The sequence below is a fragment of the Acartia tonsa genome, chromosome 10 (assembly GCF_053477335.1).
Source record: "Acartia tonsa isolate MP-2025a chromosome 10, ASM5347733v1, whole genome shotgun sequence".
NCBI classification, from domain to species: Eukaryota; Metazoa; Arthropoda; class Copepoda; order Calanoida; family Acartiidae; genus Acartia; species Acartia tonsa.
Window position 1 is genome coordinate 32,651,065 of NC_137269.1, and position 22,056 is coordinate 32,673,120.

Here is a 22,056-nt window from a genome sequence, read left to right on the forward strand (position 1 = left end):
TCTATATTTTATTTTGAGATCAGTAATGATAGGTTTAGGTATTATGTAGCTGTATTCTAAATAAATCTTTATAAATATATAGTAACAGGACATTTGTCTGTTTGTGTCTCTGTCTTTTGGTTTGAATGTGTGTGTGTACCGCTTTTCTGATATGTTTCTCCTTTACAGCGTTGCTTCTCATTGATTCTGGAAAATCGCCCAAAAAATATATATAAAACCCTCTAAATAAAAATTATATATGTGAAATAGAAAGGGGGTGTGGGTAAACTTCAGACCTCCTATACTCGTTAGTTGTATGATAAAGCATCATGTTTGAGACAGGTATTAGCTGTAAAAAATAATGCTTTAAATTTATTAAATCTATTGTAAGTTTTCAAAATCATTTAAAATATGTGACAGGGAGTTCAAATAGATATGGATGGAAACAAAGTTGATGTAGCTGATGCTATTCTAGATGCCAATGCTAGAATTATAAACATTTATGTTACTTGTACCCAAAGTAGTTTCAAGGTAAATCTTAAAAAAAGTTAACCATTAAAACTTAGATAAAACTGGATGTAAAGTAATCATTAAAGAAGGTGTATCAACTTTTTTTTATAGCTAGCCGGTTCTTTTAGTAAGTAGTAGATGTAAAATTTTTCATAGAATTCAGATATGCAATCGTTTTTTTTGTAGACCTGTTATTTTTTAAGTAATTTAAGTTTAAAAAAAAAAAAATTAAGTCGGTTTTAAGGTACTAAATCGCAACAAAATAAAAGAAGTAAATGGCCAGTAAGAACAAAAATAGTAAGATCTTTAATTTGACACCGTACTTTTAAAATTCTGTTGAATAATTATTGAAAAAATCGATTTTTTAAAACCCACGAGAATAAAAACTTTGACATTAATTTTATTATTTCACAGGTAAAAAAATATGGGTTCATATATACCTTTAGAATCAGAAAAATATTACGAATTCATTGTAAGCAAAATTGAAAAAAAAAGTTTACAATATAGTATATAAACTATAATAAAAGGAATTATATGAAAATATCATATTATATTGTACAGGCAACGTCTTAATTCTTGAATTGAGTATAAAAATGGGAAGGGGGTAAAGAGGGGGTAAAGAGGGGGTAAAAAAGGGAAGATGATAGTGTTGCCTGAACAAAAAATACAATTGGCCATTTGTTTAATTTTTAATTTTTTTACTTTTTTTCAATTTTGCTTACAATGGATTCGTAATATTTTTCTGATTCTAAAGGTATATATGAACCCATGTTTTTTATGTCTGTTTGAGAAAATATTTAAGTCTAAACTTTTTATTAAACCGAGGTTAAAAAAATAGATTTTTTCAATAATTACTTAACAGAATTTTAAAAGTAAGGTGTCAAATTAAAGATCTTACTATTTTTGTTCTTACTGGGCATTTTCTTCTTTTATTTTGTTGCGTTTTAGTTCTGAAAAATTTTACATCTACTACTTACTAAAAGAACCGGCTAGCTATAAAAAAAAAGTTGATACACCTTCTTTTGGGAAAAGATTTGTTCATTTTTAGGTATGTCAGCTAAAAAAGTTTGAATTATTATTTACCTGCAGGTTTATGTAAACAATATTGAGCAAGGAGAAATACAGCATGATGGTAATGTTCAAGTTCCTTCTGTTACTGTAGACTATGATAAATCATTGGCTTTGGTTAGTTTTATTTCAATTTTAAAGATATTTGTAGAAGTCTCTAAGTCAAAATTGCGGTCACAGGAGGCTTTTAATGATTTCGGGACACCTGGAGGATCAGGATCATACCTGGAACCTGAGATTGACTTGAAAATCTATATATTATATAAGGGTTTACTACTAGATGATATTTTAGTATTTTGGTAAGATAAAATGCTTTTTGTAAGTCCAAAATAATTTTGCTCTTTACCTGGATGACCCTGCCAGGTTTGCTGGCGTCCTGTGCCCGCAAGGAAGGAGATATTTCAAAAAGTGTAACCTTTCAGTTATGTGTCATACGCTTATTTTAAAAGTCACTCAGTTATAGCCCTCTATCTTTCACACACAGAAAATGAGATGGACAAAACTGGGGACAAAACTGACCGTTAAGGGTTAATTTCATCTTGATTGGATTAAACAATAAACATGTCAGCAATGTTTAAACTTTTCATCAAATAATTTAAATCTTGCTGTTTATCATTATTGGAGTTTATTTTTCTTTTTTATTAACCATGAAAATAAATTTAACTGTCTTTTATTTCATGAAATAACATCAATGAAAGTGTTATTATAAACATCATATCCCTTCCATTGTCATATCCCTGACAATAAACTAAACAGATTTTAATTTTATGTAATAATATTGATATTATAAACAACAGAGTTGGCTTGTTGAGATACTGACGACAGAGCCAGGTGGTTGGTATCCCAAAGATCTAGATCCAACCATGCCCGAAGATAAATTAGGATGCACAGGTAAACTGAAAGTGCAAATATTTTTTATATAATTATTTTTATTCTTTTATGAAAACGTTTGCTAAGCTTTAATTGATAAATAAAAAGGATTTAATAATCTTAATAAAAAAAAATTAACTATAATTTAATAAATACTTTTGTTGTATAGAAAATGTCTGTCAACATTTACTCCAGAAAACATCAAAACTAATTACAGTATATCAAGAGGACAATGGGGAAAAGGTTAGTACATTCAATCATATGTTATTTGTACAAAACCTTCATAATTCATTTAAAGTTCATATACTTCTGTAGAAAAAGAAAACAATTAGCCTATTCATTCCACAATTCTATGTATTTTTTAGATAAGATACATCACTGGAGAACCTGCATTGAAATGTCATAGATCTCCAAACCATGCTGTTAAGTGTGACTTCAAAGAAGTTAATTGGTAAAACCATCTTTATTGTGACTTGCTTAGAAAAAAGGTCAAAGTAAAATTGTTCCTAGTTCTACAAAAAAAAAATACAACATAGTTTATCTTAGGCACAATGTTGATTTACCTGAACATGTGAGTTGTCCTGATAATATAACTGATAGTATAGCACTTGGCCACCAATGTGTAATTGTTCATTCAACACTAAAGACATATGAGGTGATATATTTAAACATTTTCTGGTTACATCATGTTTGAACTTTTAAATCACAGTTTGGAAAAATAATTTTTACGGATAAAAATTTTAGGAAGCTGAGAAAGAATGTGCTTCAAAATTGAATCATATTGCATCACCTTTAAATGAAATACAGTCTTATCTTACAAGGTAAACTGCAAGAATGGTTTTATTAATAAAATTAGTGGTTTTCCCTCTAATATTAGTAGAATTATTTATAACACCCAAAGTTTTTTCTCAATCTATTTTCTCAAGGGGTGGGGTTGAGTTTTATTTTCATAGGAGGGATTTGATACTGACTCCACAGATTACAGCCTAAAATGTTCATATAAACTGAGAAGCACAACCTAAATTAGCATGTTCTTAATCGTTAGTTAGCAAATATTCTATAAATAATTTAATTGTTTTAGCATTTATCTATCTGCTAATAATATTGGTCCTACATGGCTTGGTGTTAAGAAAATAGAAGGAAATTGGTACAAGACGAACATGGAAAAACTTCATAAAGTTGATCTAGATATTTTAAATGAAAATGAATCTGATGGTGAATGCATGATCCTTGGAAACTTTGATGGTCATTTTCAAGGAAAAATTGTTGACTGTACTGAATCACATTCTGTAAGTATTTTCTTTATTGATAATAATTTGGAATTCATTGTACTTTTTTATATAAAGAGCATTGTAAACGCATCATTTAGATGAAGCAACAGTAAGTATAAAACATTCAATATAATTTCAGTTTATTTGTGATATTTCCCCTGTGTGTCCAGCTGGTTATACCTGGATCCACCAGCTGGGTAGAACATGTGTTAAAGTCGGAAACTCAATTGGTAGACATGTTGACTATTGGTCAGGTATATACAATATTAACGCTTTTTATGTTTAATCAATAATATTCATGTTTGGTTACATTGAACTGATAAGAGAATTATGATTGGTTAAATGAATATTTAATTTTTCATATTCTTTTTCTTTAGCTTGATTAAAGTGCTTATTCCATATCTGAACAAATAAATTGAAATATTGAATGAACGCCTATAATTTTCTTTTGTTAGCTGAAAAGATATGTATGAGGGATAATGCAAGACTTTACAATGTGCCTTATGTAACCACTAGCCTAGATGCAATAAAAACGTTTGTTACCGCAAAAGCTGAAGATAAAAATTCAGAATTAGTTGTGGGTAAGTAACTTTATATATTTATAAGAAGTGCAGTTATTCTTTTTTTGGATTTGTCAGTTCATATCATTACATTGTTTATCAAGAAAAAGCTTTTTCTAAGCATCATAAAGCTTGAAATTTATAGCAATATGGCACAAGTTATCTAATTACTTGCAAGATGAAAGTTTTATCATCATAAGGTTGGCAAAAAATATTTTACTTTTAAACTATTTTACAGGTTGGAGAAGGCATAAATCAGGGAATGCTTTTATTTATTCATCCACTAATACAATGGAATATACTTCTGAAGATGATTTAGATTCTATTCTTTCAAAGCCAATTAATGATAATATGAAACTGATGACAATGGATATGACTGGAACTGATTCCTTGTTTATTGGCAAAGAACTGTTGTATGATAATGGTAATGGAAAGAACGGGGAAAAGACCAAACCTTTATGTCATTACTCAGAATGTGTAACAGTGGATAATAAATTATGTAAGTTTCCTTTTAAATATAAGGGAAGGATGTATGACACATGTGTGACCCTAGAATCAGAAATTCCCTGGTGTAGTTTAAAAACAGACAAAGAGCATAAACATATAGAGGGAGCAGAAAACACAGGAATCTGTTCCGAATCTTGTAATATCCAAAATTGCCCTATAGGTTTTTTCTTTTTACTTGGCAACTGTTATCATATTTCTGGCAGAGTTGAGTATGACAGTGTTGAAAGTGTTAAAGAAGCTGAAGAACTGTGTCTGGAACATGGATCAAGACTGTACCAACCAAGAGACTACTCTGTAAATGAAGAGTTTTTGAAGTGGGAAGAAGATTACTTGAAACCTTCCAAAAATCATTTTGAATTTAAGAATGATGATGATGAAGACAAAGTTATTCAAACATTTATATCCCTTGGAGCCTTTAGTATTGACATTCTTGGAACAAATCAAATATATTACAATGATTTCTCCAGAGCATATTACCTTGAATCTGTTGTTAAAGATCAGCAAACCATTGAATCAAACACTATCGATGATTTGGAATCATATGCAGATATTGTTTGCATTATGCTTGATAAAAATGGTAAAATTACAGCAGAACTCTGTGAAGGCTATAATGATGAAAATGTCCTTGGTTATATTTGTGAAGCCAGAATAATCCATACTGTTGGGGAAAGTGGTAAAATGTGTAATCTTCCATTTAAATTGACTAGTTCTGGTATTGAATATCACTCTTGTGTGTACAATGAAACGCATAGGTTTTCCTGGTGCCCTACTGAAGTTGATTCATCTCATGTTGCTTTAGATCAAGAGCAGTGTCCTGATGAAAGAGAGATAGCTTACAAAGGTCCAGGTTCTGGAAAATTGTGTCTGTTTCCATTTCTGTATGATAGAGTTTGGCATGATACTTGTGTATATGATCCAAGGGAAGAAATCTGGTGTCCAACAAAAATTAATTCTTCCTTGATATTTGACGATGAAAAAGATGAATTTGGTTACTGTACTAAGCATCTTAACACAGCAGGCTCCAAATGTTCCACAAACTATGACCTGATAGGGGGAAAATGTATCAGAGTTTCACCATTTCCAGAATCATTTGAAGCAGCTGCAGCTAAATGTCAATCGGAAGGTGCTTCTCTGCTCTCTATAACTGATCAATACATTATGCCATATGTTTCTTCTTATATTTCTAATAAAGAAAAATCAAAGATTCAATATTTACCAGAATATTCTCCTGATTTGTCAGCATTTTGGGTAGGTGGCATTGTGGTTAATAAGACATGGTATTGGATGCAATCAGGAAAAAATTTCACACTCTATACTGATTGGGTGAATGGAATAAAAAATGAGGGTTGTGTTCAAGGTATCTGTACTGATAATTACAGATTATCTGTGGTAAAGAACAAAAACTACCAATGGAAAGCATTTGCACAGGGTGATAGAAAGCCATACATTTGTGAGTCTTTTTGTCATCCTGGCTTTGTTTGGTACAAAAATGTTAAGAAATGTTTACAAATTGAAAATCAAGAAAAGCTAAACCACGGAAAAGCAATGCTTACATGTGCAAAAGGTCAGGGTCATCTAATTAATTTTGAAGATTGTGATCAAATAGAAGGAATTCAGAAAGATTTGATAAGATATTTCCCTGGGGAACAACATTCTTACAAAATAGGTATAATTCACCAAGGATTGGAAAATCTCAATGGTAGAAGAATCACAAAAAATACCCTTGAGAACAGACCTATTATTCGATCAGATGGATTTAGTGCCATAGTAGGATGTTCTGAAATTCCTGATTCAACAAGCACAGAACCTGAGATAGCTATTTCAAATGTTTCAGAGGATGGAAGCTATAGTTTAGAATATGATTCTAGAGATTCAGATATTACACATGGCTATATTTGTGAAGATGAACATGAGTGGTACTGTCCTAAATCATATTTATTGTTTCATGAAGACTGCTTCAAGATATTCAACAATTCCATCACATTTTCAGAGGCCAAAGCAGTATGTGAAGGTCAAGGTGGAGGTTTAATTACTATTGAAGCCGACTTTATTGGTATGTTTTTACACACTTGGTTGTTAGAAACTGATAGTTCTTCTGTTTGGACAGTGTACAGGAAAGATCCTTCAGAAATTTCAAATGAACCTGACAAAATATATAATTCACATACTTTGGAGGAATCAAATGTTGAAGTTACAGAAGGTTAGAAAATTCATTTTTGTTTTAAGAACATTTGATTTTTTTATGTTTAACTGATATTCATGTAACTATTTTATCTTCATAGGTTCAGGTGAATGTGTTGTATTAAATCCAATATCAAGAAGTCTAGAATTTTCGAATTGTTTTGAAAACAGATCTTTCATATGTCAAGTAGAACAACAACCTTTTCCTTTTTTGGTTGAGAAAATGGGATGGTGGCCAGATTATGTTCACCCTATGGATGATGTCAGTGAGACTTCTTCAGAAACATTGGTAGGATTTATAGAGACTCCTGTAAGACAAACTGAACTTGAAAGATCAGCATATTTCATCAAAGAGTCTGAAATGAGAGATCTTCTTCCTATAACTTTTCAAACCAAAACTGGCTTTTCTTGTGCTTTTTGGTTAAAAGCCCTACAAGATATAGATAGACTACAAAATGTTATTACAATAGACAACCAGCTATTCATTAAACTAAAAGATGGCAAACTTCTTATTGAGATTTGTGCTGATAGTTCTTGTAATGAAAATATTGAAGTCTTCTCACATGCAGCATTAGAATTAAATGTCTGGAACTTTCTTGCAATTTCTTATGAAACCAAATTTAAAAAACTTGTGCTCTACATAAATGAAACTTATGGATTAGAGGATTATGAAGGTCACACAATAACCTTGAGTAATAACTTCTGGTTTGGAAAAGATTTGCCAGAAGGGGAAACTGGTTTTAATATCTACTTTTCATCTTCTGATGATGATAGTGGGTTCTTTGGAGAATTATCATGTATCCAAATTTATACAAAATATCTTTTGCCATCTCAAATTTATCAAGTGTCTAAAGTTTGTCATGTCTCTGTAGAGCATCCCAGAGCTAATCATTGTCAACCAAACTCCTTTAAAATTGGTGATTATTGTTATTCATTTCTTGGATTTGGAAAGTCTTATGATGAAGCAGAGACTTACTGTACTTCTCATCCAAATTGTGGTAAACCATCCAGAATGGGATATCCCAAGGAATATCAATACCAGCAGGTACCTTTTCCACTATTTAATCTACATTTATTTAATTTATATACTTTACAATTTAAATTGTCTGACTATATTTTAGGATTTAAGTGTATTGGCCAAAACAGTTTTTAACATGGATACATTTTATGTTGGGCTTGATTCATATTCAGGTAATAAACATTTACAAACAAAAGTTTATTGTGCTTTATTATATACTAGCAGCTTCACCTCTAGAGGCCTCTAGGTACACGTAAAATTGTTTCTTATCAACCTATTTTAAAATCAGCTATTTACCAAAAATATTTTTTTTGCTGATAGATGGTGGTTGTTATGTTGTGCTAATTGCAAAATATGTCTGCAGGGCGGCGTTTTTATATTTTTTTTATTTTTGTCTATTTCTCTGGGGAGGTTACCACTTCCAAAATAGTTATAAACCTTACCTGGACCTATAGGAGAACCTGAACGATTCAGCGGTTAATGAGATCCTTTGGTACAGACAGACACACATCCTGTTACTTTATTATAAGGATAGTTATAACAAATTTTTACAATTAATAGTACATCCTCCTGGTGAAACTTGGATATCAGGACATGGAGATGTAGTTGAAAAAATAAATTGGGCTGAAGGTCACCAACCTACACCTGGCAAATATTGTGCTGTCATGGATTATAATTTGCAAAGGTATATCAATATCTTTTATTATACTTGAAATGATGATGTATATATTACTGTATTAAGAATTATTACTGGAATATGAATACAATATAGAAGGCGTTGCATATTCAAGTATTGAATTTTAAAGCATACATTTTTGTTTATGATACAACAAAATTGTATATTGCATTTAGGCACATACAGGAATAGACCTCCAAATTATTCTGTCAATATAGTGATGACTGGGAAAATTTTTTATTGTACCTTCTTCATTCATGATGGGGAGAGAGATATTTCAAGTTTTGCCATGTGATTGCATATTTCCAGAATATTAGAATAGTTATTTCTCGCATCGTATTATAAACAGCTTTCCGCGGATATAGAATGTACGTAGAAAGCTGGATATAATATGATGCTAGACATAGTTTTTTCGTATGGATGAGAACCTGTTCCTATCCACCGGATTCGAATGAATACGAGAAAAATCTATTTCAGTTTGATGAATATTTCAAAAATACAATAAAAAACTAATACACATATTTTCTTAATTTAGTTCTTTGAGAGCCGTTAGTTGCAGTGATGTGAATAGATTCTTTTGCAGGTAAAAATACATTTCTTAAAAATATCAATTGTAAAGATATGTTTTTCTGACAATTGATATGACAATCATAGTTTAATCCTTAATACTTTTAGTACACCAGTTGAATATACTCCAAGTTGTCCTGAGAACTATTTCTTCTACAAGGGAATGTGTTTGCTTGCAAGTTATGAACCTAAACTATTGCCTGAAGCCAAACACCATTGTGCAAGGAATATTTATAGAAAATATGAAAAAACCTTTACATTTTTTTTATTACAAGTATATCTGTCCATGGACGTCCAAGCTTCTTTTAAACAACTGAATTGGGAGGGGTTGTTGTAATTCAATTTTTTTTGGGGGGGGGAGAAGGGATGGGTGTGTTGTAATATTGTGCTAAGGTGCAAGACATTTCCTAAGGACCTGGAGACCTTTGGACATCTCATAATTTTTAAAGATATAGTACATTAATGAATTTATAATTAGTTGCATGTTACACAAGTTTTTCATTTTTTATAATAAAGAAAAACTTGTAGCTGGCTAAAATATCGATTTCCTCTTCACTCCCTTTACCCCATCCCATCACCTCATACTGTATGAACAAACTGACTAATAAATGATGTCATTGTTTGCAAAATAAATTGACAACAATTTTCCCCCTATCATAATAATTTTCCTTACATCCACATAAACATTTAACCTTAAAACCTATTAAACCTTAAACTCATTGGTTGCCCTAGAACTTGTTATTTGCATTTCACAATTTTATACTTATACATGTACATGTATGTTTATACATACAGGGTGAGTCAGAAATAACTGAGTTTTCCGATTTTCTGATACAACCATAAGGAATATGGAAAAAACAATTATAGGTTCTTGTTCTCTATAAAAATATACATTAAACTTAGAAAAGGTGTTTTTGAATATCTAAGAAAAAAACGGCGCTTTTTAGAGCATAAAGATTTCAAAAAGTGTGTGTGATGACTTTTTCGGCCATTATTTTGTACTTTTAGGTAGATTTATTTATAATAAAAAATGTCTACCATTCTAAAAAGATAAACAAACTAATTTTTTGATTATTAAAATTTTTATTCAACAGATTGTAAATATCTAACATCTTAAAAATCTTAAAATTTATTTAAATTAAATTATCACATTATAAATCAAACGTTTTGTTGTAATCTATTGTTAAGATTTAATACCCCATGACCAGAAATATTTCATCTTGTTACCTAAATTCCTCCCCCCTCCCCCTGAATTTCCTCTATATTTGGTGCAAGACTGGATTTAATCTCCAAAATCTCCGCCCCCTTTTGACAAATTATACTTGTGTGTTATAATCCATCATAATAACTTCATTTAAATAGTGTAGGGTTTCTAAAAGGCATTTTTATTTTAAAAATTCAAACCTTGATACCTTTTTTCTTAAGAGATTTTTTTGTCAAATAAAAGTTTTTTTTCTCTTTTTACTATAAGCTACGTTTTTATAGAAGATTCTTTTAAACCACATGCATCACAATCAAGAAATATGAAAAAATGACAAATTGCAGTATTCTAAAAATTCTTTTGTGAGGAGCCAAAAAGCATTTTACCTTTACAACTCATTAAAGTACTTTTCTTAGACCTTTTTCTAAATAAAAATTGAAATTTTAAGATTTTTTTATACAAAATAGATAGTTATTTTAATTTTTCTTGATCAACATTTTTCACACAAGGCATTTTTTGACACCATACACCTTTCATAGAGGCCGCATTTTTAGAGATAATGAAAAACACCTTTTACAAGTTTGATGTACTTTTGTACAGAGAACAAGGACATATAATTTTTTTTTTCTGTATTCCTTCTGGTTGTTTCTGAAAATCGAAAAACTCAGTTTTTTCTGACTCACCCTGTATGTTTTAAGGAGAAAATCATAAATATCATATTTTCATAAACTAGGCATGGAGGAATAATTCTACCAATCAAATCAAAGGGAGTTTATAGTTACATCAGGTAAATTTTATTCAAAAGGGATATTTGGACCTATACAAGCCTTATACATTTTAAATTAAAGAATACCAAAAAAAAAGTAATATTAGCCTACGTAAAATATGACTAAAAATATAATTGCAGTGAATATAAATACAGATTTTGCACATCCTTCATGCTATTTATATAGCTACATAGACAGACAAAGAAAGTGAGGTATGGAATAAATGGTAGATTAAAATTTACACCATCCAATCAAATCTTGGTAATATTCCTTTTTGCAACCTGTTGAACAAATGACATCCCTACCCCGTTTGCCTTATTCTTTAAAAGAAGTGCATGAAAATTACTTTGTTTGATTTTTCTCATTTCTTTTTATAGGCATCAATCAGAAAAACTTGACTTAGATAATATTCTAATTGGTATCAATTTGACTCTATCAAAGTATTTTGATGGATCTGACTATAACAATGAGGAATGTGATAATGAGCTTAAAGATTTATTCTATTAACTAATTTCCCCTAACTATTATATATGTAACTTATAACTTAGTTGTATAAGAAATTTGCAAGTTTTTTTAAAAGTCTAGCCTAACTCTTTAGGATCTACTTTATATGCATGGCCAAATGAGAGATTAACATAATTGAAACTTGTTATTATTTATTAGATATAAATAGTATGAAATATTTGTTATAATATCATAAGTCTTTTCTCTATAATTGGATATAATAATATATACCTATTTTTTCACATTTTATAACTTTTTGCCTAAGAAGTATGAAGTATCAATTGCATTCTGAAAATAGTCTTTTGACTTTGATGGTGAGAGTTTAAAATTTGCTGGTAAATCCTGTGCCTACCTGAAAAGAGGAATACATTACAAGGCAAGGGGGGATGATTGCTCTGAAAAAATGGACTTCTACTGTCTTTGGACCCGTAAGTCATTCTATCATATATACCAGAGTAATATCCTGCGCCAAAGACTTTTCTACTTTAAACATTAGAAAACTTAACAGTATTTAAATAGATTTGATTTAATTTCTTAACAAAACTTTGCACAATTGAAGTAATACAAATAATTAATATTGTCATTAAAACATCTAAATAATTTAAATTTGAATATTTTTTTTATGAAACAATTCATTACAGAAAAAAATTTCATAAAAATAAGTCTAAAATAAAAGGAACATTCTTATTTAAGCTCCATCCTGTCCTGATGGATATGCACTGTATAAACCTGAAAAGGATGGAAGAACCTGTTATGGTCTAACAACAGGTAAACACCATTTCTAGAGCAACTCTAAAACTCATATAGGCTTATTGCTTAATTTTGTTGTTTACAGTATACCAATCTCAGTGACTTACACATTTTTAGCTTGATTAGCGTTCACTAAGGCTATTCTAAATTTAACTTGATTATATTTAAGTATTATAAATTTAACCAATTTAAGTAAAGTTAATAATGAAAAACTGAATGAAATATTATACATTAATTACAGATGAACAGCTGTCAACAGATGAGAACCATTGTTCCAGTACAGATCATAAGCTTTTACGAAAGGCTTTACCCAAAGACTTGTTCACAATTGACGCCATTAGAAATATTGATGGGTAAGCTTTTTTTAGATGTTTAGGTTAATACAATAATATGTCTAAAATTATATTTTATGTTCTAAAATTTCAAGCCATAAATTTTAAGGGATGTTTTCATTGAAGGAGAGTCAATATTTGAAAGCTTTTGGGCTCCAAAGGTAAAACAAAAGTAAATTTGTTGAAAAACTGCTTGATACAGGATAATGATTATGGACATACTTACATTTTTAAGACTTGATTATAGAGTTGCTTTGCTTATAAAATTGTACTTTGTTGTCCCAGGAATCAGTATACCAAAAATCAGACCAATCGGATAATTAGGTCACATACAAATTTGTTGTTAAAAATGTAAAAAAAATCAACATTTTTAAAATAGACGTACGGACATTCTGGTAATGATTATAGAGTTGCTACGCTTTCTAACTCGTACCTAACTATTACAGGAATCACCATGCAAAATTTGAAATCGATAGGACAATTCTAACTTGCCTAAATTAACGAAAAAAGCTATTTGAAAAAGTTAAAAATCAACACGTTTAAAATTGACGTACGGACATTTTGGTAATGATTATAGAGTTGCTACGCTTTCTTAATCGTACCTAACTACTAAAGGAATCACCATTCAAAATTTGAAATCGATAGGACAATTCTAACATGTCTAAATTAACGAAAAAAGCTATCCGTGACGGACGGACGGACGGACCGACCCTAATTATTGAAAAACCTCGCTTTTAAAAATAAATTAACACCTAAGTTTGTTTATCATTTATTTACAACCTAAATAATCTTTAAAATTGGTTTACTATTTGTTTACTAAACTAATTCCAGGTTGAGAGACCGTATGACTTTAATGTACCTGAGGAGATTAAAGATAGTTCTCCAGAAAGAAGCTGGACAGATGCTCTCAAATCTGCAGGTATGATTCTCAAAATCTAATAGTTTTTTTTATTTGACATCTTTACTATAACTTAATTTTTTTCCTTATTGAAAATACGAAAATAAAGAAATATGATTTAGGGTTTGAAATAGAAAATCAGGCAACACCTGCACATTTCAAATTTGATCCAAGCATCTGTGAAAGTGGATTAACCCAACACATTGGTATCTTTGGTGTCTTTGGATCGAGAAGGCTTGCCTCAAAGAAGCCAGTTGTAAAGCTCTTCATAAGTGAAGATAATTATCTGTTAAAGTGGGTTTTTCATTTGGGTAGTTCATCTGGAAATAATGATACTCACAGTTTTACCTTAGGTAACAATATTGTCAGATAATTAACCTGAGTAACAGACGACTTAATTATAGAGCAGACTTCACTTTGAGCTTAATAAATACTCTGTATTTATATAATTGAAATGTATATCAATCACTTTGTAATATATCAAAATGTAAGTATATACTGATAATTTTAAGTATTGTTAGTGTGAACGGACTCCCCTTATGAGGTAAGGCCGGAGTCCATATAATGCCCCTGCGGTACTTAAACACGCCAGGGCTTACTAGCTCCAAATCCGGTTGGTACTGCAAAACGAACTGCCTTCCTTTCTTTTGTCTTTTAAAATGTTAACTTTTATGATAGCTTTTCACGTGATATAAACATTATTATAAACATGTAATAATCAAAGGTCGTAATAACACATAGCGAGTCAACTCTACAATTGTATTTATACGACAATATAAACAAATTCTTTCATTTTTATAGAAGAATGTTTTTGAATGTTATGAAATGTGTTAATTTTTAAAATAGGAGCAGTTAAAGATGGTATGAAAGAAAATGAAGAAGAAATATGGCTTGAAGATTATGTAATACCATCATCTTTGGAATTTGAACTTTTTATCAGCTGTGATGACAGCAATTTAATTGTTAACTTTAATGGCAAATGGACAGCTGAACTACCTTACAATGCAACTAATCTGAAAGATGTTTCTGAAGTTCAGATAGTTGGCTCATTGAATATCTTAAAGGGCGGCCTTTCTGGCATGGTGAGTGACATATAATGTGACCTGACTTGTAATCTCAGGTTGTCTCACAAAATTTATAAATAACATTTGCAAGATATAATGTTGTGTAATAAAACTTAAATTTTTGTCATATGAAAAAATTATAATAAGTAAAAGTCATATATTGTATAAGAAATTAACTTATATTTGTGTCAGGGTTGTTTATCACTTGCACCAAATGGGAGAGTTCTGGCAAATTTTGGTACAACCTGTATGGAGGAAACTAAAAAATCTGTCTGTGAATATCAAGCTTGCTATACAGACGAGGTAAATGTACAATCAATTTAAAAACTTTTCAATTCTGGTTTGATTCTAAATTATTAACATAATTTATTACATAAACAGGGGTTTGAATGCAGATTTCCATTTGAATACAAAGAAGTTGAAAGAAAGGCTTGTATTCAAGATGATTTATTTAAACCTTGGTGTCCAACAAGTAAGATTCTTATTAATATTAGTTTTAAAAACTTAACATATAATTAAAGTATAGATAATTGTAAAACATATATATAAGATACAAATGACTAGACAAAAGGTTCATTCAATATAAATGTGTATAAATGAAGGCTAAACCAACTAGGCTTTGAAATAAAGATTTAGATATCAATTTTTCATGAAGAGCTGAATGAAGAAGATGGTTCTATAGAAGAATGGGGTTACTGTATTGAGGATTGTCCAGTTGAGGATTTTATTCCTGTTTGCTTAGATCCTCCCCCTATTCCTAGGCTGGCTAAATTCAAAACTGTTGAAGATAATTTTAATTCTTCTTGGTTTCAGGTTAGTTTTTAAATATTTTGTTAAAAAAAATAAAAATGTTTAAGTTCGATAGTTAAATTTTCATAATCTTATAAAAAAAAGTTGGTGACATTTGGTTAATATCAACAATAAGATTCTGAAATACTAATAAATTCTAATAATTTAGATTGAGAATAAAACTTCAAGCTATCGTCTATACAACACCCATATTCGCCTTCACTATCCTACATGGCCTTTTGATGCCAACAACATCACTGATAATGTTGAAATATTTGTTGCTGATGTCAATGATGTTTCTAATATTTCTAGGTGCTTATGCAATACAGAATTTTACTTAAATGAAAATTTATTCATTTTAACTCAATAAAATCTATCAAACTTTTCTTTAAAAATTATTATGAACTCTCAACAACATACCATTTTAAAAAGAATAATAATAATAATGTAAACTAACAACTGTTTGCAGGCTATACGAAGTTCAAGAAGAAAATGATACAGTTAGCTATTCTTGCCAAATAGGATATGTTCTCAAAGGTAACAACAACCAATGACCTGTAAGATATTAAAATACCAATGATTTTAAGTTCTAAATACATCAACATGGATTACAGAAGTTGACATTTAACACAGTAATAAGTTTAAACAATTCCCCAAGAAAAATTGTTTTTCATTATATATGATATTTTTTTATTTAAAAGATTCTCATGATATTGAAGTAACAGCTGTTTGTAAAAATGGATCCTGGGAATATAATTTCAATGAAACTCTTGTGTGTGTCCGTAAGTATATTCATTCCAATAAAATTAGTTGAATTTTCTTCTTGGTTTTTATCAAAAATACTTATTTCATACATTTTCTTCTGTTTTTCTGGAAGGGACTGTAGACTAAGTTATCAATATGGCATAACTAAAATCCTTTCCTTTAATCATTAAAAAAAATAAAATAGAGGGAGCGCTATTATCATTTTGATTATTATTAAAGGTTGTGTATTAAAGGTGAAAATCAATTTCATATCTGCTTAAATTTAAAGAATCTTTTAAATGTAAAAATAAAATATTCACCTTGTGTTTCCAGTACACAAGAAAGATTGTTAATATGACCGCCATGGTCCACTGTTCAAAGTGATTTTCTATCATATACATTTAACAAAAAGAAAAAGGGAGGTAAATTAAATACTTGCTAAATCAAAATAGACGCTATGTTTTGCTGCTAGACTTTTTCATTTGTTGGGAAGCCCCATTGCGAGTTGAAAAAAGGGAAGGGAACAAAAATGCATAAGGTGAACTCCTCATTTGAAATCACGAAGCTAAAATCCTATTGGCCAAAGTTGACCGCTTGGGTTAGGTTATCAACATGTCCCATATGGGGAATAATAAAAATTTTGCGTCATGCATGGATTGATCATAAAATAGATCAGCGTACATAGTTGATCCCACCAAAACTACAAAAATCTCAAAAAAAAACAGATCTTCAGGGATAGATAAATGTATATGATACAAAATTATCTGTTTTGTTTTATTAGCTGTGTACTGTGATGAGATAGTTCCCATTGCTCCCAATGATTCAATGTCCTATGTACACAATGCTGAAGAGAGAAAAATTAATGATACAGGTTTTTTTTCAATAACATCTTATTTAAAAATACGTTTAGTGAATATTAAAAGAACTGGATACAAAAATGAGAAACTATAAAATCTTCTCTTTTATCAGATTGGAATTCTTACCTAAAAGAATTAACCTATACATGCCCAGAAGGTTCTGTATTGGAATACCCGAATGTAACTGATGAACAGGTAAGTTTTGCAAGCTGTTGAAATATGATTTCATGTATAATTTACCTAAATAATATATGCAGTACATATATGGCAAAAAAGTGCAATATTCTTCCTTTCCTTTTATACCTTCCAGAATCCCAAAACCTAATCTAATTTGCTCCAAATTTACCCTGAAAAAAAAATTCAAAATCTATGACAATTTTAATTTTAAATTTTTGAATCAAGATCCCCTGATCATTTCCAAAAAAAAGATATTAACACATAGCTAGCTGATTATTGAGTGTTTTATTCTTTGATTTCAAAACGTCACTTATTTAAAATTGTTGATATTAGATTTGTTTTCTAGGTTAACCAAATAACTGAGTTCCAGGTCCGATGTGATGCAGACAGACATTGGAGGCCTGTGCTTGACCACATTCAATTTCCTTTCACTCCAATTATGCCAAGGTGCATAGGTAAGTTCTTGTATGATATATAACTGGTACTGATATATAGTACCAGTAGATTAAATGAAATTTATTAATATCTGAAACTACCAAAGACTTCTTTTATTAAAATTTAAATGTTAAATGGAGTTAACAAAGGTTAAAAGTGATTTTGAGAAGCAGACCCTGTTGGTATATCTCAAATGAGCCCTGTGGGGGTATCCTCTTAAAAGCTTAAACTAACTTTAACAAAGCTAATCTACATCAACGATTTCTTCTTTTTAACAGACACAATTTACTTATATATTTTTTTAAAACACTTTAGGATTCTTGGTTTTACTATAGATTATTATCATAATATTACATTTTTGGATGTATTTCATTTAGTGTCTTTTTAATACAGATGACAGAATTTAAATTTTTATGAATCTTTCAGCTATAAACTGCACTGATCCACCAATTGATATTGAGTCAAATGGATTAGCCTTCAGAAAATGGACGGAAGAAGAAGGAAACCCCCGACCTTATGCCACCAAAATAGTTTATCAATGCACCAGAGAAGGAATAATTCTTATTTTCTTTAAAAACATATGAACATTTTTAAAAGACTCACCTACCCACATCAAATAATTGTTATTAATGTACTTAATTAATACATTTAGCCTGATCCCCAAGAAATGTTACAAATTCTGTGTATTTTTGTTCAGGGATACAGAGATGGGACAATGGATCTAAAATCATATTTTGGACTTTGGGGTCTAGAACCTATGCAAATTTTCCTATTTTGCCTAATTTTAAAGACTTTGGGGACCAGCCCAAAGCATGCGGCAAAATCAATTATTCCCAAAGCAGACGGCTCTTACTGAACTATCCCATGCAAATACTAGCAGACTATTTGAATGAAATTCAAAACTAGTTTATTTGGGTTTGCAAACAAAATAGTGTTTTTTTCAAGAATGGATGGATTGAACCAGAAATTCTACTGTCATACTTCTGTAATTAACTGATTTTAATCCCATAATTGTACATTCTATATCCGTAGAAAGCTGTTTATAATACTATGCAAGAAATAACTATTCTTTTAAAGTTTAATTCTTAATTCTAATAACCCATATCTAATAAAGATTGCTATATCTAAAGTGTTGGAATTTTTCTAGAACTTTCTGCTTTTGAAGATATTAAGTTAGAACTCTAAAATTGAATTAAATGCCCATTGTCTTATTCTTATATACCTGATTTTTTATATTCAAATAATAATTATTGTCTCACAGGATGGGGATATCCATCATCTGGACTAAACACAACCTTATCAGTTTGTTTAGCTGATGGTACATGGAATACTACCACAATAGAATCTTGTGTCAGTAAGTATTAATCTACCATTGTTAATACAACTTGAAGAGAGCCTGCTTTAAAATAGTCTTATGATTATTATTAATATTTGACATACTATTTACGAGATAACTGTGGTAGTCAAAAAATTTTCTGTATGTGATTTAGAGAATAATGACCCTTATGACTTTAGCAAAGCATTTCCTTAAACAGAAACCTTCCTTAGAGTTATTTTTGTAAAGTTTTATAAAGTGTAATTATATGATTATTTAAAAGAACATTATATGAAATGACACTGTACCGAGGGTCGAATTTCACTTACCCTGACTTTTAGTGCCCCTCGAGGCCTCCAGGGGGCGTGGTCGTTTGAAGAATAGGCTAGTGTGCATAGCTTGAATATGTTTTAGAACTTGATTGTCCATCCCAACCTCCTCCCGGACATGAAGGACCTGGAGCTGAAAGGGTTTATGGTCTTTATCAAACAAGGTAACCATTAATATGTCAAATGATTTGACCTTTTTTACTTTTAAAATTAATGAGAATATGAAAAGTTTATGAACAGTATAAAGGTGGAAATTTAACTTAATACAATATAATAAAATTTCATGCTTAGGTCTGATTCTGTTTCACACTTAAAGGGAAGTTTAATAAGACAATAAACTGTGGCTACTATTATAATTTACAGTTTAATGTTCCTCCCTCCTTTCTTACAAAAGAGATGACACCAAAAAACTCTTTCCATCAATCCAAAAATCTAATGTATTTCATTATTTTACAGATACAGATGTAAGAATGGATATATGTTTTCAAATGGAGATTTCCCATACTGGTACAACAAGTGTCTTCCCAACAGGGTTTGGGAGCAACCTGACCAGCCAATTTCATGCATGAGTAAGAGTTTTAGTTTAAAAATTATTTTGGCGTTTTGCCTGGTCGAGCAGAATTGAAATAAATAATAAATTGATAATGAGGGGAGGAGAGGTGTTAGTTTTTCGTTAGTTTATTAATTAGGTCATGTCATGTTTGCTTATGTTATATTGGGTACTGGGTAGCCCTGCAAGGTTAGGGTCCCCAGGGGGGGGGGGGGTAGGCGAAGGGGGAAAAAAACTATCCTTCCTACCCTTATTTTAAGTTTATTTTAAATAACTGAATATGGGAATATGTTTTCAGTACTCGACAGGCACTTTGAGGGAAAGCAGCAATATTATCTTTCTTCTTATAAAATTGGTTTACAAAATTTTAAAAAGTTATTCTCAAGTGATAAAAATTTCACCTATTAATCCTTAAGCGTCAAATCCCTTTCCGTTATAGATAGTTCTACTTAATTTCCACTTACCTTTGATTACATCCGAATTATTATACACTCGGATTCCCTAAGAAAATTATCCAATTAAAAAAATTGTTTATTTACTCATTAAAAAAATATAGTTGAAGCATGAAACTACTTGATGCGAACATCGTAGACAGACAAACATCTAAACTAATTTAAACCAAAAAGTTGCTAAAGAACAATGATGACAATATCTTCAAAAGCGAAGCTCTAAAACGGTATGGCAAACGAACATTAACACTTGTAAATGTAGAGTGTCAGAACCGAATAAACAGAATAGAAATGTACAAAAGTCAAAACAAAGTAATAAGTAAATTTGCTGAAAAACTGCTTAAATACAGGATATTCTTTAAGGACATTTTTTAAACTTGATTATAGAGATGCTTCGCTTATAACATTGTACTTTGTTGTTATAAGAATCAGTATTCCAAACTCAGATCAATCGGATGATTTCCTCACATAAATATTATTTGTCAAAAAAGTTAAAAATCAACATGTTTAAAATAGATGTACGGACATTCTGGTAAAGATTATAGAGTTGCTACGCTTTCTTAATTGTACCTAACTACTAAATGAATCCCCATGAAAAGCTGTGAATCGATAGGACAATTCTAACCTGTTTAAATTAACGAAAAGAGCTAACTCCGTGACGTACGGACGGACGGAGCGACCCTGATTTTAGAAAAGCTTTGCTTTTAAAATGTATAATCCTGCAGGTTTTGTCTTGAAATTCACAAAAGACAAAATTTGCAATGCACATTTTGTCTTTTGTAAAAGTAACGCCAAAAAGTGCATGCAGGTTTTGTCTTTTGTCAGCAAGTGTCCACACAGAGAAAAGTTCCTTCTTTCAAAGTGCATGGCGTGAAACATATTCAAAGCAGTATTTTATTTTTATATAATATGTATTAATTTGTAAAACTGCAAATGATAAAATATGACCTATTTTTCCCTTTAAAGATTCTCTTTAAACACCTCCCCCTTTTTATATAAAGATGCTTCTTACAGATTTTGGTGAAGTGTATATCCACCCTTCCAAGAGAAATCGCAGATGACCACAGAAAAAATATTTTCTTTTCCATTTTAAAGTGAATGGTCAACTCTCCCCTCCCCTCAAGTGTACCTAGAGGCCTTTAGGGGCGTAGCCGTTAGTGTATATATAATTATGTAGAAAGAAGATGTACAGATGCACCTCCAGATGCACCTCTGGCACATGAAATCATCTGGCCACACAGGCAATTTTATCCTTTTATAAAAGTAACAAGTTGTCTGTTTATTTGTGTGTATTGAAGGATCTGTCTAATCGCTGAACCGCAAAATATATTAAACTTCCCATAAAATCTATTTTTAAATTTTTGAAAAACTAAAATAGAAAAAGGGAGGGGGGATCGACCCTCCTAATGTGCCCCTAGAGGCCTGTAGTATAGAATAAAACACGTTGAAATAAGCAATAACAGGTTCTTGTATTGCCTATGTTGTCAGTTAGAGAGGGTGCAATGGACTACAGATTACACCCAACTAAAGTTATAATACAACGCGTTCTTTGAGTACTTTTGAATTTTGCTTCGTTGGTACAAGACTAGAAAAGTTCAAACTATTCAGTTTAAACTTTGGGGCTGAAAACCATTATGTTTCTGCTTGGTAGACCGTCGGACAATTAAAACTTTGTCATTTAAATCTAA

At 30.5% G+C, this 22,056-nt stretch overlaps 2 protein-coding genes across 2 annotated transcripts; both read left to right on the top strand.

The window, feature by feature from the left end:
* Positions 1–403: 403 nt before the first annotated feature.
* Positions 404–11,682, top strand: LOC145330766 (uncharacterized). Its single transcript, XM_080175430.1, has 18 exons — positions 404–510; positions 1,579–1,674; positions 2,355–2,448; positions 2,597–2,670; positions 2,793–2,878; positions 2,974–3,082; positions 3,172–3,248; positions 3,509–3,716; positions 3,838–3,952; positions 4,154–4,279; positions 4,497–6,965; positions 7,048–7,991; positions 8,068–8,137; positions 8,526–8,649; positions 9,176–9,223; positions 9,316–9,430; positions 11,140–11,195; positions 11,553–11,682. Exons 1-18 carry the CDS (start codon positions 415–417, stop codon positions 11,680–11,682), a joined length of 5,037 nt encoding a protein of 1,678 aa, XP_080031556.1. The 5' UTR covers positions 404–414.
* Positions 11,683–11,977: 295 nt separating this feature from the next.
* On the top strand, positions 11,978–22,035 carry LOC145330767 (uncharacterized). Its single transcript, XM_080175432.1, has 22 exons — positions 11,978–12,107; positions 12,373–12,447; positions 12,671–12,782; positions 12,871–12,922; positions 13,593–13,680; positions 13,782–14,012; positions 14,506–14,741; positions 14,916–15,026; positions 15,105–15,195; positions 15,379–15,536; positions 15,682–15,824; positions 15,982–16,049; positions 16,214–16,294; positions 17,038–17,127; positions 17,226–17,308; positions 17,637–17,745; positions 18,152–18,275; positions 18,985–19,079; positions 19,455–19,533; positions 19,826–19,938; positions 21,546–21,609; positions 22,020–22,035. Exons 1-22 carry the CDS (start codon positions 12,083–12,085, stop codon positions 22,033–22,035), a joined length of 2,244 nt encoding a protein of 747 aa, XP_080031558.1. The 5' UTR covers positions 11,978–12,082.
* The last annotated feature ends 21 nt before the right edge of the window (positions 22,036–22,056 follow it).